Genomic DNA, 24,917 nt, shown 5'->3' with positions numbered 1-24,917 from the left:
AGCGCAGTTGTGACGAACAATTGACTGACCAATTTTTAAGATAACAGGCTCAGCGTAATCGACCTTTTTCAAAGTTCTGATATCCATTGTCACAAATTTACATTCATATCTACCGTCATATCTTCTGGAAGCTGTTTTCAATATAGAAAGGCATCCCTCGCATACAACTGAACTTTGCAATTCTTCAAATTGTTAAAGAGTTCTCACTGCTTATCAAAACTTATAAACTTTGGAACTTTTTTTAATAAGTACCGTTGTCTTTAACGCATACTATGTATAGATGTCATTAAGCTATCTCACTTTAGATCAATATTACGAGATACAATGCAATGAACTTGAAGCAATACGATCCATTTACATGGATGATTTTAGCGACTTGACGAAGAGAAAGTCCAGCTGGGACAAACAACCTCAGATCATATTCGAGGTCACACTTCGATCTGTTGATAAAGAGCCGGTAGAATCTTCTATAACGTTGCATTTTGCGATGACACCAATGTACCCTTATACCGCTCCAGAAATAGACTTTAGGAATGTACAAAATGTAATGGATAGTCAGCTGCAAATGCTAGAGAATGAATTTAAGAAAATTCATGATACCTCTCGAGGTCAAGAGATTATATTTGAGGTCACGTCCTACACGCAAGAGAAACTGGACGAATTTCAAAATGTGGTTAATACACAGTCGCTGGAAGATGATCGATTACAAAGAATTAAAGAAACTAAAGAAAAGTTAGAAAAGGAGGAGAGAGAGAAACAACAGGAAACAATTAAGAGAAGGTCTGATGAACAGCGCAGGATAGACGAAATAGTTCAAAGAGAGTTGGAGAAAAGGCAGGATGACGATGACGATGAATTATTATTGAATAGATCCACTCAGTTAGATTTACATCCGCCCTCAGAATGGATTGCCTCAGGGGAAGCTATAATCTTTTCAAAAACTATAAAAGCAAAACTGCCTAACAACTCAATGTTTAAGTTCAAGGCAGTTGTGAATCCGAAACCTATAAAATTGATGTCAGATTTATTCAGTTTTTCCAAACAGTTTCTTGTAAAACCTTACATACCGCCAGAATCTCCGCTGGCAGATTTTCTAATGTCTTCTGAAATGATGGAAAATTTTTACTACTTACTATCCGAAATCGAGTTGGATAATAGTTACTTTAACACAAGCAATGGGAAAAAAGAAATAGCAAATTTAGAGAAGGAGTTAGAAACCGTGTTAAGAGTTAAGCATGACAATGTTAATCGATTGTGTGGCTATACAGTAGAGCGTATGGGGAGAAACAATGCTACTTTTGTTTGGAAAATAAGACTTTTAACAGAGTATTCCAATTACTACCCTGTGGGAGATTTGATACAATCCGTCGGATTTGTCAACTTAGCAACAGCACGTATTTGGATGATCAGATTACTTGAAGGACTGGAAGCTATACACAAATTAGGTATTATCCATAAATGTATCAACTTAGAGACCGTGATTTTGGTTAAGGATGCCGATTTTGGAAGCACCATACCTAAACTTGTCCATTCTACCTATGGTTACGTTATTTTGAATATGCTATCGAGGTATCCAAATAAAAATGGTTCTTTGATTGACCTGCCTTCAGATTCATGGATAGCTCCTGAGTTGGTGAAGTTCAAAAATTCTAAGCCTCAAAGGTTGACCGATATATGGCAACTTGGTGTTTTATTCATTCAGATAATAGGCGGCTCTGATACAGTAATGAATTTTGAGACACCTCAAGAATTCCTAGATTCGACAAGTATGGATGAAAGTCTGTACGATCTTCTTTCGAAGATGCTTAGTGCTAATTTGAAGAAAAGATTGGGGACATTAGAGCTGCTACCCATGAAATTTTTAAGGACCAATATTGACTCCACTATAAATCGATTCAACTTACTTCCTGAAGGCACAAATTCCAACTCATTGGAATTGGTTCCTGGGGATATTGCAAATTGCCGAGGCGGCGAAGGGAGAACACTTTCACAAACCAGCATACGAAGAAGGTCATTTAATGTTGGCTCTCGATTTTCTTCTATAAACCCTGCTACACGATCTCGATATGCTTCAGACTTCGAAGAAATTGCAGTTTTGGGACAGGGTGCATTTGGTCAAGTTGTCAAGGCACGTAATGCTCTTGACAGCAGGTATTATGCTATTAAGAAAATTAGGCATACGGAAGAAAAGTTATCTACTATACTAAGTGAGGTAATGCTGCTAGCGAGCTTGAATCATCAATATGTTGTACGATATTATGCTGCGTGGTTGGAAGAAGATAGTATGGATGAAAATGTTTTTGAATCGAGTGACGGAGAAAGCGATGTAAGCGAATCTTCGTCTGATTATGAGGAAAATGATTTGTTAGATCAAAGCAGTATTTTCAAAAGTAGAACCAATCATGATTTGGACAATAGCAACTGGGATTTCATATCGGGATCAGGATATCCGAATATTGTCTTCGAAGGTAGCTCTTGTGGTAATGAGAATGAAGATTCTGACCATGAATCCACTTCTATTTCTTCAAGCGAAAGCGAGGAAGATATTAGCAAAGAATCAAGAAACATCCAAGACATTCCGAAAAGGAGAAATGGTGTGAAGCCCATGATAGCTGTTAAAAAGAAAAGTACCCTTTTCATTCAAATGGAGTACTGTGAAAATAGAACACTATACGATCTGATCCATTCCGAAAACCTGAATCAACAGCGGGATGAATATTGGAGGTTGTTTCGACAAATACTGGAGGCTTTGAGCTATATACATTCTCAAGGTATCATTCATAGGGATCTAAAACCAATGAATATTTTCATTGATGAATCAAGGAATGTCAAAATTGGTGATTTCGGGCTAGCTAAGAATGTTCATAGGTCTCTAGAAATTCTTAAGTTAGATTCACAAAACCTGCCAGGCAGCTCAGACAATCTGACTTCTGCCATTGGTACGGCTATGTATGTTGCTACTGAAGTTTTGGACGGTACAGGTCACTATAACGAAAAGATTGACATGTACTCACTTGGCATAATCTTTTTTGAAATGATCTATTCATTTAGTACGGGTATGGAAAGGGTTAATATATTAAAAAAGCTACGATCAGTATCCATAGAATTTCCTCCTGATTTTGACGAGAATAAGATGAAAGTTGAAAAAAAAATCATAAGGTTATTAGTGGACCATGACCCTAATAAAAGGCCTGGTGCTAGGGCACTGTTGAATAGTGGTTGGCTTCCGGTAAAGCACCAAGATGAAGTTATCAAAGAGGCATTAAAGAGTTTGTCGAATCCCTCATCCCCTTGGCAACAACAAGTGAGAGAAAGCTTATTTAACCAGTCATACAGTTTAACAAATGATATTCTATTTGACAATTCAGTCCCGACATCTACTCCTTTTGCAAACATCCTTAGATCTCAAATGACTGAAGAGGTAGTTAAAATCTTTAGGAAACACGGAGGTATTGAAAACAATGCTCCCCCAAGAGTCTTCCCAAAGGCTCCCATATACGGTACGCAAAACGTATATGAAGTGCTTGACAAGGGTGGTACTGTCTTGCAATTGCAATACGACTTGACTTATCCCATGGCTCGGTATTTGTCCAAAAATCCAAGTCTCATTTCAAAGCAATATAGAATGCAGCATGTTTACAGACCTCCTGATCATTCAAGATCAAGTCTGGAGCCTAGGAAGTTCGGTGAGATTGATTTTGATATAATTTCTAAGTCCTCCTCAGAGTCAGGTTTTTATGATGCAGAAAGTCTGAAAGTTATCGACGAAATATTAACCGTATTCCCTGTATTCGAGAAACCGAATACTTTTTTCATATTGAATCATGCGGATATTTTGGAGAGTGTTTTCAATTTTACAAATATTGATAAAGCTCAGAGACCTTTGGTTTCACGTATGTTGTCGCAAGTTGGATTCGCGAGGTCATTCAAGGAAGTGAAGAATGAATTAAAGGCGCAATTAAACATATCTTCTACGGCATTAAATGATTTGGAATTGTTTGATTTTAGATTGGACTTCGAAGCAGCTAAGAAACGTCTCCATAAATTAATGGTTGATAGTCCACATCTAAAAAAAATTGAGGATTCATTGTCACATATTTCAAAGGTGCTCAGTTACTTGAAACCCTTAGAAGTCACGAGAAATGTTGTAATATCTCCTTTAAGTAATTACAATAGCGCCTTTTACAAAGGAGGTATCATGTTTCATGCAGTTTATGACGACGGATCATCGCGTAACATGATAGCTGCTGGCGGAAGGTACGATACTCTGATATCATTTTTTGCCAGACCATCGGGAAGAAAAAGCAGCAATACGCCAAAGGCCGTAGGATTTAACCTGGCTTGGGAAACGATATTTGGTATCGCGCAAAATTATTTCAAACTTGCCTCTGGTAATAGAATAAAAAAGAGAAACAGATTTTTAAAAGATACAGCTGTTGATTGGAAACCAAGCAGGTGTGATGTTTTGATATCGAGCTTTTCAAATTCTTTACTAGATACTATCGGAATTACAATATTGAACACATTATGGAAGCAAAACATCAAAGCTGATATGTTGAGAGATTGTTCTTCGGTGGATGACGTTGTTAGTGGTGCCCAACAGGATGGTATAGATTGGATTTTGTTAATTAAACAGCAGGCTTATTCACTCACCAACCATAAAAGAAAATACAAGCCACTTAAAATCAAAAAACTGAGCACAAATGTTGATGTAGATTTAGACCTTGACGAATTTTTAACTTTGTACCAGCAAGAAACCGGTAATAAATCCCTAATCAACGATAGCTTGGTTCTAAGTGATAAGAATGACGAATTCAAAAAATGGGATGAAAGCAGCAGTGCCGGTAGTAGCCAAGAGGGTGATTTAGATGATGTTGTTGCTGGTTCGACGAACAATCGGAAGGTGATATATGTCCCAAATATGGCTACAAGATCTAAGAAAGCTAATAAAAGAGAAAAGTGGGTTTACGAGGATGCAGCCAGAAATTCTTCGAATATGGTAATACACGGCTTATCGAATGCACCAATTATTACTGTTGATGCCTTGAGAGATGAAACTTTAGAGATAATTTCAATTACTTCTTTGGCTCAGAAGGAAGAATGGTTGAGAAAGGTATTTGGGTCAGGTAACAATTCAACGCCTAGGAGTTTTGCCACGAGTATTTATAATAATCTTTCCAAAGAGGCTCATAAAGGGAACAAGTGGGCAATATTATATTGCCACAAAACTGGAAAATCCTCAATCATCGATCTACAAAGGTGAGTTCTACAAGTGCCTGCGCACAGCACTGTGTAAAACAGTCGTTAAATTAGGCCTTAATACTGTTTTATATACTGCAAATACAGTCATGTAATGATCGAATTTATTTCTATAGGATAAAGTCTGCCATATAATCTAGTGACATGAAAAGCAACTCTTATTGTTTGTTGTATCAGTTTAATTCTTGTCTGATCTTCCGAATTTAAAGTCATTTTCTGGTAAGAGATATGATGTATGCGGATACGGCGAAGCTACATTCAAAAAAGCCGTTCCACCGATCTATGTAAGCATTTAATAACAAAATAATATAAGTGGAGGAATGTTTTCACTCAGAGGACTACCAAATTCATTTTGCTTTGTATCAAAGTCACAAATCAGATGGATAGGAACAAGTTTAGCGGTACAGAATCTCAAGGTGCGAGATGACCGTTGGAAAGATAAACTGGCAGCAGAGAACAAAATCGATAAGGGGAGCAAACCAATGGATACAAAAATTAAGACAATGAAGACGCTCAAAAACTCTAAGAATTCTACTCGTTATTTGAGACGAAGTTTTGTACCAAACCACGGAACTAAAGAAAATGGGTATGATAATCTGGAAGATGTTTTTAACAAGAAGTGCTTGAAGGTGAAGAATTGTACAACGATTACAACTGGAGAGGGATATAATCTCAAAGAATGCATGAGGTTGCTTAACAGTAAAGGATTAAAACCGACAGGTTTGGTAACTGATGAAATTGTTACATTTAGTTATCAGGATAATGGCACGAAAGGAGATTTAATGATTCTAGGTCAAAATGGATCCATTGTAGGCTGGGGATTTGGTGAGTCTACCGTAAGGAACAAAATAGTGCCTTTAGTTAAAGCAGCAAGTATAAACCCTCTCAGTGAAGAGGATTTTGAGACAGAGGATATGGATTATGTGGAATTAGAGAAGAAAAAAGATCTCGAAAAGCTTTTCAGCGGCAACAAGAACGTAACTCTAAAGACCGTAGACCAGAGCTTTCTTTCCGGTGATTTGATACTAATTAACTCGCTAGATTCTGATCAAGGAATGCTAGATAAGGCAGCATTTTCGAGCGGCCTGTCGAGAAGCACAAATTTGGCAGTCCTAGAAGAAGCAATGGAAAGGCATATATCAAAGACCAGAACAATAACGGAAAACATTTCTAAGGGAACAACGCTGAAATTAAAATCGAGCGATGCATTAAAGTCAATTGGCAGGCTCTTCTTAATTAGAGGTAAGCTGAATCTTTATTCGGAGCTCATTGAGACCCCTGATCTCTATTGGAGCGAACCCCAGTTGGAATTGATTTTCAAAAATGTTTCGAGGTATTTGGATATTGTTCCAAGAATAAACATCCTTAATAGCAAACTGGATTATTCCACGGACGAATGTCGAGCTCTCATTTCCCTGTTAAACGAGAGAAAGGGCACATTTTTGGAATGGATAATTATATACCTGATCGCTTTTGAATTATGCTTCGAACTATTTCATCTTTACCAAAGATATTCTCCCCAAAGTTTAGAACCTACGAATGATGATCCGAGCGCTGACTAAAAGAAAAAGTTGTAAATAGAGGTTACTCTTGTATATACACGTCTACGTTGCGAAAGAAGCCCATTCGGTGGCATCTAGATTCTAAGAAGAAAATCATGGTTTTTTTTTTTTTTTTTGTATGTTGCTTTGCGAACCCTTTACATTTGTAGGGTTATGTAAGGTGCGTACCAGATACGATAATCATGGACTATAATACTTGTTGGATGAGCAAGTGGTGTACGCTACACAATTTTAAGCATTCTTGAGTACTCAAGACATGATTACGTTTGTAGTGCTTATTTCCGGCTTGCCCATGATGAACTTTGTTATTCAGAACGTGCGTTCGCATGCAGCGATGTATGAATAAAGCGTACTATTCTACGTAAATTAACCGGAACCTCTTCATGACAGTGCTGAAAAATATAACTAATTTCCACTCTGATAAAAACCCTGATAACGTGGTGTCATTTTATTACATCCCGTCTAATCTTCAGCCTCTCCCTAATCTGAGCTACGGGGAAATCTTAACTAACGTCTCGGACGTTTTTTTGTTTTTCCCTTGTAGATGTTCTGTCCTATAAAGTTACTTAGTACCCACACTTTCCGACACGTGGGATATATAACATTCGCACGGGTTCATTTTTTGTGTCGTCTAGCGGGAAAATAGATGCATCTCTTGTATGGCGCGCTACTATAATTTATTACTTGCGATGCGCAGAACCTTATCTGGTGCATTTTCATTCGATATAAAACTTGAAGGATTTAACCAGATGTTTGTGCTTTTCGATTCGCTGAGACCGAGATGGATTTTTTGTCAACTACTACTGCACCACCTAACTTTTTTGAACTAAGAGAGACGACAGTAATTGTTTTCCTGCCTGGCACCAAGATAAAGATACATCAAGACGCTCTGAAGTACTGAAAATGGAGCAACAGGAAGAAGAAACTACACAAGTAGAACTTGTTGAAAACCATGGGGAAGAGGAGGTGGTCAAGTGTAATGAATACATGATAGATTTAGAAGCGGGTCTTCTGCCACACGAAGGTAGTGGGAAAAGTGGTACTTTCAAGCAATGCCGTGATTCCTTTCTAGGATTTATTGAGGAACTCATCATAGTAATAATTATTGTTCTGATATTCTATAGTTTGACCATGGCCGGTCTCTTTTATGTGATGACTATGACAAAAATTTTGTTTTAATGGGGAAGGAAGAGGGGGACTTATTTTTCCTTTTCTTTCTTCAAAATCTTCCTCTTTTGGGAAACACATTTCCTTAAGAGTTATGCAAGCAGGTACGACAAAAATATTCGTCCATATATTTGTAGCCGAGCCTTTTTTTCTTCGCAATGTGTGTTTGTTTTATAGTAATTAATGGTTTTTATGATTTTTGGGTTCTGCGGTTTGTAAAGGCATAGAAAAGAACTTCAGAGGAAGAAAAAGACTAGCTGCAGACGTCTTTTATGCTATCCTTGAAATAGCAAGTGTAATTTCACAATCTATATGTACTTGTATATAATTTTGCGTGCATGTATATACAGTGTTGCTATTATTCTAGTAATTATAGTGCTAGGTTTCGCGCGCATTTTCAGATGTAAGCATAGCAGCATACTTGTTTCTCTTTTCGGAGTCTTCTTTTAGAAGCTGCAGTATTTGGTCAGTTATTTTTTCGATAATGGCATAGGCTTCGTGGCAACATCTCATTAGCATTAACGCATCCATTGGTAAACCACCAGCTTTGGATACTTGCACTACTTCACGGTTTTTGTTTAGTGTAACGGTTAAAACACCATCTCGAAGTAATTCTTCCTTCAATGTTGCATCAATAATCGAAATTTCTGAGTTCGTTTCACCTTTTATATTTTCCTCAGTGTCTTGCGGGTTAAAAAAAGAAAACGTTACACAAATTGGAATATGTAGTATGCCTAATGGAACCGGCTCCCTTTCATTAATAGGATGAACAATAATCTGTTCGCCATGGACCGTTATATCTGGTTTCTTAAAATGCATCAGTCCTGTTATCACGGCAATACACGAAGCATCAATGAATCCGCCATCACAATCCAGAAAATGTACATCTGCTCTCACAGCCCAACATTTGCTACCAGCCACAATACATAGTCCTTCCACATCCAATGCGCCGGACCGCCTGACCGACTTCTCAATTATTCTTGAACATAAAACTTCATCCTCTCCTGTAATATTTCCGTTTTCAAATTGAGATCCGGCCATCGGGGATATTTCCGTAGATATTACAAATAGGCCTTCGAATGGCCTATCTTCGTATGGTTGTGCTATTTGGCAACTGATTCTGCAATGGACTTTGGTGTTGCCCATTTCCACGCTGACATCACCAAACTCTTTGCCAAATGTTATTTTCACATCGCGAAATTGATCAAAGGAACGACCGTCCAGTCTATAATGCTGCCTTAAAGCTTCTAAGATGAATTTGGATTCGGATGCAGATATTTCAATGTCTTTAGCCATTTCTGTTTTTATCTAATTTATATGTTCAGAGAACCGGGCAAATGCTATCTATTTTCCTTGAGCGAATAGTATCCTAAGCCTAATAGTCTAAAAGCTAAACGAGAAAAAGTAGGAAAGTAAACATATTGCAAGTACTTTTCTCTAATCTTTTCAATATTCAGGCGTTATTTAAAATCATCGAGAGAAGGTTGTTAATTTTTTCTTGAGTTTTTGAGAAAGAAAAAGAAAAAACATACGTATTCGTTGATGGTGATAATGCTTTATATATTCATTACTCGTTCAAATTATTGTCGCCAATTATCGCAACAAATGTGGTGTTCAATTATTATATTATTTTATTTACGTTTGAAAAATCCGTCAATGGCACCTTTTCCTATGGCCACTCTTGTTCTATTGCTCTGGGGTATCTTTTTTGTGACTTTTTTCATTGCCACCGAAACACTGCCATTCGAACCTAAACCAATATTCGTGGCACTTTTCATTAGTAATTCTTTCTCGGCATTCTTTAATTCGTTGGTTGTTTCGTACTTTTCGAGATCTGTAAAGCTAGCTTTTATATGCAGATTGAAGAAGGTGTCAGTAGTCGTGGGCGAAAATTCAACTAAATTATGGTAGGCGGCCTTTGGAATCAAAGAAACCAGAAGATTGACAGCAATAACGACTTTATGGCACTGCGTTATTTCTACTGGTGCATGTTTAAGTGTGGGAATACTTGGAGGAAAGTTTTCTATTACTTTCGCTACTTTCCCTGCTAAATATTGAGTTATCATTGCAGGCGTAATTTTGTAATATACGTCACCAGCTTCCTCAATTGTTTCGCTTATCTTCGCAAGACCACATTTGAGAGAGCCTAATGAAATGTTATTCCAATTTTTGTCATGATTATCCGTTAGCAAATCATGATAGTCACGTAGTGTGAGAAACCTCTCGTGTTCTTTTCTTTCGGCAGTTTGTTCTTCATCAGTGTTGCTCGACTTTACGTAGTCTTGTTCATCTGCCGAAATACTGTTCTTGTAGTGGAATCCAATCAAACTGAAAGCAATGTCATATAAGGTACAGAAATAAATTTTGCTTGACTTGAAAATATAACCATCGGCGGAATCAGATGTGTTTACCATCAAGGCCGACTTAATCGGGTTGTTTTCCCTTGTGTAATGGTATTTATCGTTTGCCAGGTCCTCCTCTTCTGAATACGAAGGCCCCTTACCAAACTGGAAACATTTAATTTCATAAAGTTTCCCATCGGTGTTTTCGAAGATCTCAAGGCGAGGTTTTGATGCAATATTGCAAGATGGCGGCAGCGTAAACGTATTTATATTCTTGGAAGCATCACATTCATCCGGCAAAATTAGTAATCGTTCCTCTCCTCCAATGTCGCAAGTTGACATGACTTATTCGAGGAAATTGTTAAAATTGGTTACTATTGAAGGAAGAAAGTTGTTTTGAACCTGATATGTTTCGATTTTTGCATCGAAAGCATCTACCATGCCTGACTTTTGTTCTCATCACTTTTTTCGGTTTCACGAGATCGAAAAAAGGGAAATGGAAGAACGCGTAAGGGCTACTGAAAAAAGGCATCTAAGAATACGAGAACATCTTGCAAAACTGGTGAATCTTCAAAGGAAGTAAGTGTGCCTCTTGTGATAATTGTTGAGATGCACTATTTCAACAGAGTTGATATTCAACCAATAGAATTGCACCTACTGTCCGAACCGCTCGTTTACAATTTCTCCGATCTGCAGCACATGCGACGTCGGTGTAAAGTATACGAAGTACACTTTTAATGGTGATCTGATCGTTGCAGACGGTTACAGTAGTTATCTAAACAGACAATGATAAACAAACTTGTTTTAACATTGTACATCTCCTAAATATAGTTTATGGTAACACTTTAGCGGCAACAATAATAAGCTCAATCTGTCATACTAGTAATCTGTTGGAATAAATAGCTTTATCATTATTCACATAAGTAACCATAGTTACATTACGGGACATCTAGATACCAAATGGCTTATGCTTAGTATTTGTTTCGGGATGAAAAATGTTTGACTGGCGCTTGATTAGTTGGTGTATGTGAAAACTAAAAAACTATCAATAGAAAATCAACTTGGAGTTTATATATAAGAGGCAAGAGTCGTTTTATTGGACTTAATGTAAATCCTCGTTCAATGTTGCGTTAATAATATTCATGTTTAATCGCCCTTTATATTCCTCTCTTATATAGTATAAGAAGGATCTGCCTTTGTTCTTAATTAACCATCAACATGGCGACCCCAATGAGGGATAAAACATGGAATGTTCTTGATGACAACATTTCTACGCAGGTTCAATTAAAAGTCAAAAGAGACGATGCTGCTATCAATAGTCAGTTATCACTAAAGGATTGTTCAATTAAGGATGAACAGATGAGACGATATCAAAGAAGCTTGGGCGAGTTTAAACATATTCTAATTGGTTTGAAACAAGAAGAGGAAACGTTATCTGAAACAGATGATATTCAGGTGTTCGCCGAAAAATTGCTAAGGCTTGCATCAACCATTGAAAAGGTTGAAAGTAGGATCCAAGAATTGGTTGGAAAAATACAGTCCATAGTAATAGAAGAGAATGCTGATAGATTACATGAACACATTGATGCTACTCGAGTTTACTATCTGTTTGATACGCTAAGCTCAACTAACAAAAGGTTCTACCTTAAGGATTATGTTTTCGATTATAAGAGTACTATTATTGAGAATATTCCTATCTTTTTGAGCAATTTTAGAAAATTCATTAAGAAATATCAATTCGATGATGTTTTTAAAAATGAAATCATGGAAATTGACCCTCGTGAGAACGAAATCATGTGTACGATAATAAAAGATGGACTTAACGAACGTCTAGATATCACGGGCACACATTCAACAAACATTTTCAAAATAATCAATGATTTAAGAACTAAATACCGAATTCTTCATGGAAGAGAAGTCAGGTTCAGGGCTTGGGAAAAAGTTCTAGTTGTCACAACATGCAGAGATTATAAATCACTAATGGATAAACTTCAAAAACTGGTTCTAAAGGAAAAATGCATCTTTTCAAAATGCTGTCAAGATTGTCCAACCCTTAGATATTATTTACAAGAAGCAATTTTGGGGACATTGCATGGATCCTTGAGAAATCTAGTTGAGCAACGTCTGCATAATCATCCACATGATTCTCATGTTGATTACGAAGAGTTCCTAATCAACACTGTTATTGAAATCCTTATTGATTGAGTCCTATCAATTCTGATCATATAGAAAAAAGCTGCAAACATTGTAAAACCGTCTTCCACAGTTCAATAAACTGCCGAAGGAAGCCAAACAAGGAGTTTCGGTCTATCTCAACCAATTTCACAAAATACAATCATTCGCGAGGTACGTTGAACAACAATGCATCAAATCTGGTCCAGAAAAGGGAATCGCCAAAAAATTAGTAATTGTTGATACACGCGCAGGTGTAAACAACACCAATTATAGCACTTTGTTGCATAATTATTAAGATAGCTCGGAAAGTACAAAATTCTTTGGCATGGGCGAAAACAACTCCGTCACCGTTAGAGGATGCGCCATATACAAGTCAGAGATAATTCCAACAATACTGGAGGTAACTACTTATTGGCTTCTTATGTACCAGAAGAATTTACCATAATCAGCATGTGCTTCATATACCTCTTTTGTATAGTATAAGAGATTTTGTCTCTATTCTCAGTTGATACTGCTAATTATCAGCACTAACGTAAAGGATAGTTGGTTTATTCATGGAAATATATATGCAAATAATTACCAAATAAAACATACAATCCGATGTAGTGTAACGGCTATCACATCACGTTCTCACCGTGGAGACCGGGGTTCGACTCCCCGCTTCGGAGTTTCTTTTTTAGTTTTCACTTGAAATTAAAGCTCAATTCAATGTCCTACTCATTACTATTTTTTTAATGTGGTTCTGTTGGTTATACATCTTCTACATTTTTTCCTTTGATGTAGCAACGCAGAAATCCCTCCCTCCCCCTCCCATGCCGTATATTTAACGTTTTGGAAGAAAAATTATACATTGAGGTCAATAAACTAAACATTTTAAAAAAAACTTGGAAAAATTTCCAGCAAAGTTCAAGCATTATGCAGGCAGCAGATATACAATAAGAGTATAATGACTTTGACCTCAGAAAACAGACAAAAATCGAAACAATTACTCATCCCGAGGATATTTTATATAGAAGGAAGACTCACATCATTGAAAAACACCTCCAAGTTGGTTCGGCTGAGCGAACCAGAAATGTAATACTATAAGGAATCGAGGATCACCATAAGAGGGACAGGAAAAATCCTCCCCTGCCCCCTTCCTGCCTAGTTTCATTTCTGTTTATCTAAATCTTCACAAAAGGAACTTTACGGCATGATTGGAGTACCCGTATAACCAGATGTTAAATTCAAAAGAATATATATACACGCGTATATGAATGAATGCACATAATTGACAACTTTAACACCGCGCTGGAAGCGCCAATAAAACCGGGAGCAACAACACCGTGACTTGTTTGAGATTTTTCTCTATTGTTAAGCGGAAAAAATCATCCCCCACCACCCCTCCTCCCGTGCTTCGCTAAAACGATCAGCAAACATGGCGGGAAAGCGCGGTACCGAGCAGTTTTTCCGTTCCTTGAAACCCAGTCATACTGGGGGGGCCCCATATTATTCCGAAATTATTCCCTGGACAAGTGGAAAATGGTCCGGGGAAATGTATTCCGTGCAGGTTTTGTTGGGACGAATGCCCCGCACATTACTTCATCTTAGTTACTTTGTGGAAAAATTCATCTTGAAAAAAAAAAGTCCTTTCTCCCCAGTGAACTTGCCGCAGACATGGAATATTCTACATTGTACTACCCCTTACCATTTGCCTCTTTTTTTTTTATCCCACATTTCGTTGCTGTCCTAATTTCCATGAAGAAAATTTATAAAACCAAATGACATTATCCCTTTCCTCTTCATTTCGTTAACATGCCCATGGCTACTTTACTTTTTCATTAAAATTCCACACGGAACTTTTTGAATCATTAACAAACGTTCAACAGAATTTGTTTACTTCGCCATACATTTTTTTGACATATATAGAAACTTATCGACTACAGCCAACAACAGTACAAAATAAGCTTTTTCTAGTACACAGAGCATACGCATAAAGGAATGTTTGTTTCACCACCACCAGCGACCTCAAAAAACCAGGTTTTGCAACGACGTCCAGTTGATTCAGCCAATACTAGTAACGGGTTTACAAGCTCGTTACAAACCATCCCAGAAAATACAATGAACAGCACTGACAACGTTTCGTTTCAAAGCATGCCACTATCGGTGAGTAGTTCACAATCAACAACCTCACCAAGAAGGGATAATTTCGTTAATGCTCCTCCGGAGTATACAGATAGAGCTAGAGATGAAATCAAGAAAAGATTACTAGCTTCCTCACCTAGCAGAAGGTCACATCATTCGAGCGGGATGCACTCAGCAAGTAGAAGATCCAGTGTAGATGAAAGTGGTAGTTTACTCTCGGATAACGCCTCGTCATATCAATCAAGTCTATTTTCCACTCCTTCTACAGTGCATACACAGCTAACCAATGAATCCGCATTCTCTGACTTCCCTAACCAAAAATTAGTGACGAGGATAAGTTTAGACGACGCCTTACCCAAAACATTTTACGACATGTACTCGCCAGATATTTTATTAGCTGATCCATCTAATATTCTTTGTAATGGCCGTCCCAAGTTTACTAAGAGGGAGCTATTGGACTGGGATTTAAACGACATAAGATCCCTCTTGATAGTCGAGAAATCAAGGCCTGAATGGGGTAATCAACTACCGGAGGTAATAACAGTGGGTAACAATATGCCCCAGTTTAGATTGCAGTTATTGCCTTTATACTCCAGCGACGAAGCCATCATTGCAACGTTGGTCCATTCGGATCTGTACATGGAAGCCAACTTGGATTATGAGTTCAAACTAACTAGCGCCAAATATACTGTGGCCACTGCCAGGAAAAGACATGAACATATAATCGGCAGAAATGAAGCTATCATGAACTTATCTAAACCAGAATGGAGGAATATTATCGAAAATTACCTTCTGAATATAGCAGTGGAGGCACAGTGTAGATTTGATTTCAAGCAAAGGTGCTCAGAGTATAAGAAATGGAAGTTACAACAGTCCAACTTGAAGAAGCCAGACATGCCACCGCCCAGTCTGATACCGCGGAGGAACAGTACGGAAACAAAATCACTTTTGAAGAAAGCCTTATTGAAGAACTTCCAGTTGAAAAATCCCAATAATGACCTCGATGAGTTGATGATGAGACCGGGCACCGCATCAAACCAACAGGGGAAGAACAAAGTAAGTTTGTCTAAAGAAGAAAAGGCCACAATATGGTCGCAATGCCAGGCACAAGTTTACCAAAGATTAGGATTAGATTGGCAGCCGGACTCGGTATCCTGAAGGATGCTTAGGAAAAGCCTCCCGTTGGCCTCATCCTAGAGCCTCTTCGATTGTATCAATACTATCCCATGGACATCATTTTTAGTAGAAGGGCTCCAATCTTTCGAGCGACTGAGCAAGAGAGGACAATATATATATACATATATACACACATTAGCTGTTGCAGCTTTATAGAAATTTAGTAATGAGAATGCTATGGGAACGTAGTAACATTATTGCAGTGAGAGGGCATGGGATAGCATGAATTAAATCATTTTTCCCCGGTGAGAAAATACCCAAAGATCCCGAATACACTGGTATAGGCATCCCAGCGTATTCCTGCGTATAATGCGATAAATATTAGCATTCTTTGTCCGGAACTCGAGCACCGCAAACGAAGAAAATACGCGTGAGTTCTAAATGCTTTCTTTCCGCTTTCTTGCCTTTAAGACCGATTTCGGAGAATCTTTGAGGGAAAATACTCTAAATCGAAAAACCCGAGACGACGAGAGGGATTTTGAAGGCAAATGCGGAAAGATCACTATCGACCGTCCCCTCACTTCCGCCGGCCCTTAAAGGCGGACGCTATAAACAGTGTGGGTTCTGGGTGGCGCAGGGTGCCCTTGAAGTGCGTCCTCAAAAGGGGGTCTAAATTATTCTTCTGCGATGCACGCCTCTATAAATACAAAAGAGGTGTTGACCGTTTTTTGTAGGAATGAAAAGGAAAAAAAATATAAACAATCTATTTTATTTTGTTGTCTTCTTCGCTAATTTTCTACAATTGATTTTTTTCGTTTTGAACTAAGCAAGACTTCTCAGCACAACAAAACAAAAAGACAAGACAAAATAATGGACTCTTCCAAGATCATCAACATTGTATTATCTCTATTTTTACCACCAGTCGCTGTTTTTCTAGCCCGTGGATGGGGTACTGACTGTATAGTGGATATCATTTTGACCATTCTAGCTTGGTTCCCGGGTATGTTGTATGCTTTGTACATTGTTCTACAAGATTAAGCTCATCAAATAACGAAACAACCATTAATGAAAGAGGAAGTATCGTTATGGGTCAGCTTAGGTAAATTCGGGTCACCCTCATTTCTCTTTGTGTTTTCTTCCCCCTTTTTCTCCTCAAGTTTCTTCCTCCGCTGCTAATTTACCTACGTGTGTATTTTTTTAATAATTAATCTTATCGCAACAAAAATTCTCGTTCTTTCGTTTTCTTTATCGTTTTTGTACTTTTTTTGCTTAAAATACATATGATATAGATACTTAGTAATCTGTCCTGCAAACCTGTTTATCTATATAAAATTAGCCAATATCATCTGTTTGTTTGTTGTAGAGTTTGTTCGAAAAATCAAAAGCTTTTGTTAATGGGCGGATAAAAAGCTAACTCTTTTCCACCATCCTTTTTTTTTATTATTTCTTAGTTTTTTCTGTACCTGTTATTATTAGTTTCCTTTCCGTAGCAAATATTATTTTTAGTAGTAGCATATTTTACCCTTGTGTTTAGCAATTCAAGCAGCTTTCTGCTCACAAGCCACCTCAAAACGATTCGTAAATGATCTCTCGATCAGTGATATCTTATCGTAGTTGGGATTCGATAAGAAATCATCGTCCTCCTCCTCGTAGTAAGCATCTCCCTCTCCCTTACCGATACCATTTCTTCGGTCTACGAAGGTAACTGTACTAGATGAACCCAAACGCCCACCTTTGTTGGCACTTCTTGAGTGAGTATCATACTTCAAACCAGCTGACATATGATTAACCAACGATTCTGAAGAATCATTCAGCATGTTTATTATTTCTTCATCAATAATGATTTCCTCTCTCATGCTTGTGTCCGCGCCCAAAACGGGCTCCTCCTTCTGAGCCGACATTGGTAATGATGATCTCTTATAGTGAACCAGCTTACAACCGTAATCAAGCAGCCGGCATATATAAAGGAACAGGTCAATCGCGTCCAGTATGATGATAGGCAACAGTAATATGATCACACCCAAGGAGCACATCAACTGGAAAATACTGAACATCAACATCAGTCCTGATCTTATTTCTGATAAAATCCCGCAATGCCATGTCAAAGATACGACCTTGTCAAAGGCGTGATTGATGATAACAAGTGCTAATCGACTATTTGACATGATCTTCTCTTTTCCTGATGGTCTTTTGGAGTCTTGATCGATAACAGATGAACCTATGAATTTTCTAAGTTTCAGAAAAAACAACATGATGTGATGGAAAGTAATGGATGCCTGGTGAGAAGAAAAAAAAAAAAAGACAATAGAAGGTTCTTGTATATATCCCCCGGGCTACTCCGTTAAAGGACTTTCAAAAACCTGAAATCAAGAAAAACAAAAAAAAAATCGAGAAAAAACCAGAGAAAAGAGATCTTTTTTTATGCTGGTGAAATATGGGCTCCGTCACGTTAATCCTATGTTGGTTCTTCCTTACTTCACCCACACCGTCGTATTTTCTTCCTTTTCCCCCTTCCCTTCTTTCATGTACCTTCTTCTCTTGTCCTTCCCTTCACTTTTCACGTTCTGACGACAGCCATTAAGCGTTGGCAGCGGCACTCCCTTCCATGCAGCCACAGCCAAACACAATACCCAAAGCCGAGTAATCGGGAATCAGAGAATCTGATTTGCCTTTGTCCCGGCTTCAAGGCGCCGTGAATCAGAACATTCCGCGTCGTCTTGTTCACCGCCCAGTTGGATTCCTGCGGGTTTTGTGGCATCCTTAAAAGCCTCGGCATCAAAATCTGCGCGCGAACATTTGTCAATTGTTTTTTATTCCCACCCTCTCTCTCTTCTTTGGTTACTTGATTTTTTGCAAGATTTTTGTTCTATCGTACATAACTATATACGGCCAGACATTGTTGCATTGGCCCGTAAGTCTCTCCTTTGGTCCTGCTTTTATATTGTCCGAATCGCTCTTGTCGCTAAACTTCCTGGCTTTCCATTGGAATGAAAATTGTTGAGTAAAGAAGCACGCTATTGTTTAAAAGATGTGATTTGTTCCGCGTTTCATTATCCCCGAGGACATTTAAGTATGGCAGCGAAACAGGTGGTGATGGTTCTTGGCGCCGAGCGTACGGAGCTGAAAAAACTAGTAGGTAACATTTACATTACATTTTATACACTACTTGAAGTTTAACCCTTGTTTTCCAAGCTTGAATTGACTTGCTTCGCATCTTTTCCATCGGCTGTAAACAAACCACAACTATCAGCACCAAAGGCAGATTTGTATCCACCACCGTACCTGATCTTGGTCGTTTCTTCCTCGGCGTGTAGTTTGCCTGCACTGCCGCGCTTAGTGTTGTCATGCACCCTTGCAGCTCTCACCTCTTCGATGTTGCCGCTGTCGTTTTCGCTTTCTTGCTCTTCCCCATCCTCACCTTCTTCACAGTCCAAAACGTCAAATAAGTTATTTGATGGCTCATTCTTCTTTTTAATCATGGAGATGCTCTTTCCGAGCGGCGGCCTCGAGCCACTTTTCACAGCGGCACCCTTTAGACTATTCACTCCCTTCTCTTCTCCATTGAGTGCGCTCTTTTCCCTTGACAAAATCGGATTGCGCTCATCGGCCATGATCAAATTTCTTGTCGATTCTGCTACTTCTCTTTTTGATGTGGGCATGTTAACGACTTCAGTAGGACCTGCCAAAGAGCTCTGTTCTGGCCCAATTTTCGGAATTGTTGCAGATGTGTTTATCTCTTGATCAGAAACGTCATTTTCCATATCATCCAATATTTCATATTGTAAAATCCCTGGAAATTCGATTTTACTGAGATCTTGCACATCTATCGATTTCATAGGTAATGCGAAATCATTATTTTCCTCTGGACTTGAGTAATAAAGTAAAGAGTTGAAGGCAGGCTCCAAAAGCCCTTGGGAAGCAATCAAGATAGCTTTAATTAACGTATTTTCTATGTCTGGGAACGCTATCTCCAATTCTTTTAGAATATTCAGTTTCTCGATAGAAGAAACTAAATCACCAATAGTTGGATAATCGGAAGCAATTTTATAGGTTTCACTTTTCTCATCCTCCTTTGTAACTAATGGATTATTGATGGTTGGACTGCGTTCTTTTGCCTCAATGCTTGCGCAACGTTGAGATGGTGTCTCTACCTCAGGATTTGTGTCTTTGATAATTTCCACCTTTAAAAAGGAATTTCTGTTCGCATTATTTTCCTTTCCCTTTCTATTTTTCTTTCCCATAGTTGACGCTTACCTTGCTTGTTCTTGAGAATTAAAGGATAATAAACTATAATCCGTAATTTTCTTCTTAATTTGAATGCAGAATATGGTTATTTACCCAAAGATCAATTTGTGTCCGTTATGACTCGAACGGCCCGATGTATTGCGGGTATTCTCTCCAGCCGCACGAAAACCGAATTTCAGTACGCGTACACATACATACGTATTAGCAAATGAATACTATTGCAATTGTAAGTATATTTTTGGGCTCTAGGATCCAGCGAAATAAAGACGCAGGTTTGGAAAATATACCTGCATATATTCTACTTTGTTATATTTCCTACATACGATTCTTCATTGCTCTCAACTTGTCCATTATTTTGGCTCTGTCCCATGAATTGCTTGTATCTCCGACAGCTTTTTGGACGGCTGGATCCTCTAACCTCATGAATGGATTAAAATCTACCTCATCCTTCAAGGTGAAATGCCCTGCAGTGACTTCATGCTTGGAACAAAATTGCTCCAATTTATCCAATGCCTTGTTTTCACCAACTTGCGGATAAATCTTACGGACAAAATTAACATTACTACTTGTGTATTCGTGCCCTGGATAAACTTTGGTCTTGCCCCAATTTTTCTTACCCACGATTCCTAAGATGGATTTGTTTAAAGCCACATCCATTTCTTCCCCCGTACCTTCAAAAAATCTACCACAACCAGCAGTAAAGAGTGTATCACCAGTAAAAATGCATCCCTCATCTGTTTGCGGGGCTTTTACGTAGTAACAAATAGAGTCCCTAGTATGACAAGGCGTTCTAATACAAGTAATCTCTAAGTCATCCAGGTGCAGCTTCTGGAGGTCGCCGGGAATACTCGTAACCTTCGGACAATCCTTTGATCCTCCAATCACTTCAACCTTTGAATTTGGGTTTTTTTCCCTTAGGAACTTTAATATGTCAGCGTTACCATCTGCGTGATCATAATGGTGATGAGTGTTAACAATTGCCTCAATGCTATTCATTTCATCCTCTGTCAGCTCAGGCAGAACCTCCAGAGGTTCTGCAGGATCAATTAACCACGACTTATTCTTATTGCTGGACAAAAGATAGCAGTAATTGACACCGCCAGTTTCCCATCTCATTTTGATCGGTTTGACATGCATTTTCCTTTTCTTTCTTTCTTTAAAACGTTCTATGTTCCTTCGATCTTGTTATGACAGTGGAAAATTGATCAAAGTCGTAAGAACAGTTCATTCAGGAAGAATTTGGACCTTTAAAGCACTGAAAAAAAATCCTTATACTATCCATAGAGTGATATAGTGATCCCTTAAAGATTAGGCGGGTAATACCACAAAAATTCCCACAGAAATTGAATTGTAAAGAAACATGAGCTGAGTAGAGGGGATTGTTGAATATTAATTATTATATATCTATATGCTTTGTAGGAAAAGTAGGCATGCCGAACTTATCAATTACTTACGAAACTTTCTTCATTCGACATCAACCCAGCCTGTGATTCCATGTCTTGCCTACTTGGAGCAGCCCGACCAGAGAAAAGTCTTGACCAGAAATTCGCAATCGAGAATTTAGATTTAGAATCTAAAGTTCCATGAGATTTAAAATCCGGGGGAGACCACTTCTTCAACCTCAATGAACTGAGTACGACACTGACTGAACTAAACGCCATCGCCAAACCGGCAAGCATTGGATGAAGTGTTACACCCCAGGGAATCAGCACTCCCATTGCTATTGGAATCATGAATACATTGTAGCAGAGTGCCCAAAATAGATTCAGCTTAATTCTTTTAAATGTTTTGAGTGAAATATCAATGGCATTAACAAGCCCTCTCAATCCATCAGTACTTGAATCGTTATCGCACAGTATAACGATGTCGGCCGCTTCAATGGCAATTTCTGTACCGGTAGAAATTGCGATACCAAGGTCACTTAGTGCCAAGGCAGGTGCGTCGTTAATCCCATCACCAACAACAGCAACTTTACTTTTTCCTTCTTCTTCTTGTATTTTTTTCACGAGATCACACTTGCCCGTAGGTGAAACATTGCTATAAACATTTTGAAGACTTATACCTACCTCTTCAGCCACTCTCTTTGCAGCTGAAGAATTATCACCAGTTATCATATAGGTTTCATAGCCGTTTCTTTGCAGATATTGTACTGTTTCATAAGAGTCATGTCTGACTTCATCATTAATCTCAAATAGACCGAACACGTAAGTATTAACGCAGATATACGAAACTGTATTTCCTTGGTCCAAATCGTTGTGATTAATTTTGGATTTCTTTAAAATTTCTTCGGGAATTAATGTCTCATTACCAATAAGAATGTCATAAGTGTTTCCATTCACTTCACATTTTGATATAATTCCCTTTCCAATCACATATTCGCTGTCTAAGAGAACGACGTTGAAAGCTTTCTTACGATGAAAACTTTCACAGTAGCGGTATATGGCCTTTGAAACTGGATGGTCACTAATGGATTCTGTTGCTTTAATACAGGCGAACACTTCGTCTTCATCTAATTTCTCAACTCCACTCAAATCTTTGAGAAACTTCCTTACAACCATAAAGCCTGTAGTTAAAGTTCCTGTTTTATCAAAAACAAAAGTGGTTATGCTGTTAAATTTTTCCAATACTTCTCCGCCTTTTATTAAGACTCCATTCTGAGCTGCGACTCCTGTACCTACCATTATAGCAGTCGGCGTGGCAAGCCCCAATGCACACGGGCACGCAACGATAACAACAGATGTAGCAGTTTGCATGCAGATAAAGAAATTATCGGCTTTGGTATTTGAGCTGAAAACGATGGGCGGATTAGCTGATGTTCCCAGAATGACACACCAAATGAAGAAAGTTAATAACGCCAAGATTAAAATCACTGGAACGAAAATAGAAGCCAAGTAGTCTGCATACCCCTGAATAGGGGCCTTACTTAACTGCGCCTGTTTCATTACCTTGATAATATTTGCTAACTTGGTGTCCTCTCCAACCGTCGTGGCTTCGAAATAGAAATGACCGGATCCATTAATAGAACCTGCAATAACCGATGAACCTTCGTTCTTGTGTACCAGAATGGACTCGCCAGTCACTAAGGATTCGTCGATTTCAGATTCCCCCCTTGTAATGACGCCATCTGCTGGAATTTTCATTCCCGGTTTTACCTCCACTGTATCGTTTATTTGCAGTAATTCTATAGGAATTTCTGTGGTTTCGCTTAAGTTTACATCAGACACAATTGAACACACAGAAGGGGTTAACTGGATTAGCTTAGAAAGTGCCGTTGATGTTTGAGATTTGGCTAAAGTTTCTAGGTACTTCCCAATAGAAATATATGAAATAATCATGGCTGACGTATCGAAAACAATCCTTGGCAATTTACCTGTATCTGAGGGATGGAGAAAACTATGCGCTAGAGAGAACACAGAAAATGTGTATGCACAAGTGGTGGAGACGCAAACAAGTGTATCCATGGTCCCTGAACCGTGTTTGAATGAGGACCATGCCGCTTTATAGAAGTATGACCCGATGCCAAACTGAATATAGCTTGCCAATATTACGCCGAAAATATCTCTATAAAACAGACCTTTAATGAATGACGTTTCCTTGTAGGGGAAAATGTGGTTCTGAAGAAGTGTTGGCGCCATCATGGGGACAATCATATATAATAACATGCATGTAATGGCTAGAAAAGTTGAGGTTATGGAGTTTCTCTTCCAGAATCTTATTTCGTCCTCTTTTGATAGTAGTCTTAATTGGGTAATACTATCTAAATTAGAAAACACAGTAAATACGTAGCCAGTAGTTCTAAGGTGACCTAGCAAGTCCCTAATGCCGATTTCGTTGATATTATACTTAAGGGTGATTGTATGCAATTCATCGGATATTTCCATTGATCTGACACCTAGGTCTAATAGATATTGAAGCCTTTCATTCAACGACGAAAGTACGAGCGGAGACTCAACATTATGAGGATCCTTAGTTATTTTCAGGACCACGGTTTTTTCAGTTATGTCAGCCGTTCCAACATCATCTATTATAATACTAGAATCAAACCCACAGTCTTCAATCGTTTCTCTGACGGTTTCCAGTGTTGTTTTGGATGGGTCATATAGGACATGGCATTCTTCCGTGACTAACGAGACCACCACAGATTCTACACCCTCGATCCTTTCCACTTGTTTAGTAACTGTAGAGACGCAAGACCCGCACGTCATGCCCTGTACACTCAGTAAACCTTCATTCGTAGTCGCAGTCATGATATCCGTGTCCCGCAGCACCTCGCAGTCGAACCCACAGTCCTCTATCGTCTCTCTGATGGAATCTGTGGTCACTCCGTTACCGTATGCCACCTGACATTCATTAGTCACTAAGCTAATGTCACACTTCGTTACGCCTGATAAAGCCCGTAACTGCGTAGAAAGAGTATTAACACAAGCGCTACATGTCATTCCATGTACAGCCAGTATTACCTCTCTCATCTCGTCCCTAACTCTCTTAAAATACCTCAACTTCTTATCCCCAGAAAAGTTACAAAATAATTCAAAGTTTTCAACAAGCTAGTTTAGGGCCAGGCAAAAATCAAGGTTTATCCTTATGTCTCTAACTGCGAAAGAAATACATTTATCATTATGACTTCCCCAAATATATACATGTGTGTAGGTGTGTGCAAAAGGTCTCGGAATCACCGGTGCAAACCCTTCGGCAGCTAATTGCGCTCATCGCCGCGCTGCACCCGTTCTTTTTCACTGCCTGTAATAATCACACAGAGGCAACTAACTGCACCCAGGACGGCGATACTTATACAGGTCGATCTCTTCTCAGTAGGCTGTCAAGTAAGCCAGTAGGCAGCACAGCAATTTTTTATGTACTGAAGCCAAACGAGAGCGAAAACCGCCCATGTCCACCAGCAAGAGGTATCGGACGAGATATCTATGCA

The 24,917-nt window shown here is 38.6% G+C and overlaps 11 protein-coding genes and 1 non-coding gene across 12 annotated transcripts; 6 read left to right on the top strand and 6 right to left on the bottom strand.

Moving 5' to 3' along the window:
- Positions 1 to 280: 280 nt before the first annotated feature.
- Positions 281 to 5,263, top strand: GCN2 (serine/threonine-protein kinase GCN2; the record flags this gene model as incomplete). The annotated part of the gene is made up of 1 exon (XM_056227057.1): positions 281 to 5,263. The coding sequence occupies one exon, from the start codon at positions 281 to 283 to the stop codon at positions 5,261 to 5,263; it is 4,983 nt and encodes a 1,660-aa protein (XP_056086916.1).
- Positions 5,264 to 5,579: 316 nt separating this feature from the next.
- Positions 5,580 to 6,821, top strand: MRX10 (Mrx10p; the record flags this gene model as incomplete). The annotated part of the gene is made up of 1 exon (XM_056227056.1): positions 5,580 to 6,821. The coding sequence occupies one exon, from the start codon at positions 5,580 to 5,582 to the stop codon at positions 6,819 to 6,821; it is 1,242 nt and encodes a 413-aa protein (XP_056086915.1).
- A 1,545-nt stretch (positions 6,822 to 8,366) lies between these two features.
- RRP45 (exosome non-catalytic core subunit RRP45) lies at positions 8,367 to 9,284 on the bottom strand (the record flags this gene model as incomplete). The annotated part of the gene is made up of 1 exon (XM_056227055.1): positions 8,367 to 9,284. One exon carries the CDS (start codon positions 9,282 to 9,284, stop codon positions 8,367 to 8,369), a length of 918 nt encoding a protein of 305 aa, XP_056086914.1.
- Positions 9,285 to 9,619: 335 nt separating this feature from the next.
- On the bottom strand, positions 9,620 to 10,672 carry RNH202 (Rnh202p; the record flags this gene model as incomplete). The annotated part of the gene is made up of 1 exon (XM_056227054.1): positions 9,620 to 10,672. One exon carries the CDS (start codon positions 10,670 to 10,672, stop codon positions 9,620 to 9,622), a length of 1,053 nt encoding a protein of 350 aa, XP_056086913.1.
- An 876-nt stretch (positions 10,673 to 11,548) lies between these two features.
- On the top strand, positions 11,549 to 12,535 carry SKDI04G4900 (uncharacterized protein; the record flags this gene model as incomplete). Its single annotated transcript, XM_056227053.1, has 1 exon — positions 11,549 to 12,535. One exon carries the CDS (start codon positions 11,549 to 11,551, stop codon positions 12,533 to 12,535), a length of 987 nt encoding a protein of 328 aa, XP_056086912.1.
- Positions 12,536 to 13,101: 566 nt separating this feature from the next.
- Positions 13,102 to 13,173, top strand: Skdi_4.trna17E. The gene has a single exon. It is a non-coding gene; the product is annotated as a tRNA-Glu (tRNA).
- Positions 13,174 to 14,485: 1,312 nt separating this feature from the next.
- MTH1 (Mth1p) lies at positions 14,486 to 15,787 on the top strand (the record flags this gene model as incomplete). Its single annotated transcript, XM_056227052.1, has 1 exon — positions 14,486 to 15,787. The coding sequence occupies one exon, from the start codon at positions 14,486 to 14,488 to the stop codon at positions 15,785 to 15,787; it is 1,302 nt and encodes a 433-aa protein (XP_056086911.1).
- An 828-nt stretch (positions 15,788 to 16,615) lies between these two features.
- PMP3 (Pmp3p) lies at positions 16,616 to 16,783 on the top strand (the record flags this gene model as incomplete). Its single annotated transcript, XM_056227051.1, has 1 exon — positions 16,616 to 16,783. The coding sequence occupies one exon, from the start codon at positions 16,616 to 16,618 to the stop codon at positions 16,781 to 16,783; it is 168 nt and encodes a 55-aa protein (XP_056086910.1).
- A 500-nt stretch (positions 16,784 to 17,283) lies between these two features.
- TLD1 (triglyceride-associated lipolysis regulator TLD1) lies at positions 17,284 to 17,997 on the bottom strand (the record flags this gene model as incomplete). The annotated part of the gene is made up of 1 exon (XM_056227050.1): positions 17,284 to 17,997. The coding sequence occupies one exon, from the start codon at positions 17,995 to 17,997 to the stop codon at positions 17,284 to 17,286; it is 714 nt and encodes a 237-aa protein (XP_056086909.1).
- Positions 17,998 to 18,918: 921 nt separating this feature from the next.
- On the bottom strand, positions 18,919 to 19,986 carry DON1 (Don1p; the record flags this gene model as incomplete). The annotated part of the gene is made up of 1 exon (XM_056227047.1): positions 18,919 to 19,986. The coding sequence occupies one exon, from the start codon at positions 19,984 to 19,986 to the stop codon at positions 18,919 to 18,921; it is 1,068 nt and encodes a 355-aa protein (XP_056086908.1).
- Positions 19,987 to 20,305: 319 nt separating this feature from the next.
- Positions 20,306 to 21,127, bottom strand: GLO2 (hydroxyacylglutathione hydrolase GLO2; the record flags this gene model as incomplete). The annotated part of the gene is made up of 1 exon (XM_056227046.1): positions 20,306 to 21,127. The coding sequence occupies one exon, from the start codon at positions 21,125 to 21,127 to the stop codon at positions 20,306 to 20,308; it is 822 nt and encodes a 273-aa protein (XP_056086907.1).
- A 305-nt stretch (positions 21,128 to 21,432) lies between these two features.
- Positions 21,433 to 24,459, bottom strand: CCC2 (Cu(2+)-transporting P-type ATPase CCC2; the record flags this gene model as incomplete). Its single annotated transcript, XM_056227045.1, has 1 exon — positions 21,433 to 24,459. The coding sequence occupies one exon, from the start codon at positions 24,457 to 24,459 to the stop codon at positions 21,433 to 21,435; it is 3,027 nt and encodes a 1,008-aa protein (XP_056086906.1).
- Positions 24,460 to 24,917: the final 458 nt, after the last annotated feature.

Source organism: Saccharomyces kudriavzevii, assembly GCF_947243775.1.
Source record: "Saccharomyces kudriavzevii IFO 1802 strain IFO1802 genome assembly, chromosome: 4".
Classification (NCBI taxonomy): domain Eukaryota; kingdom Fungi; phylum Ascomycota; class Saccharomycetes; order Saccharomycetales; family Saccharomycetaceae; genus Saccharomyces; species Saccharomyces kudriavzevii.
This window is presented reverse-complemented; position numbering and strand designations above follow the sequence as displayed.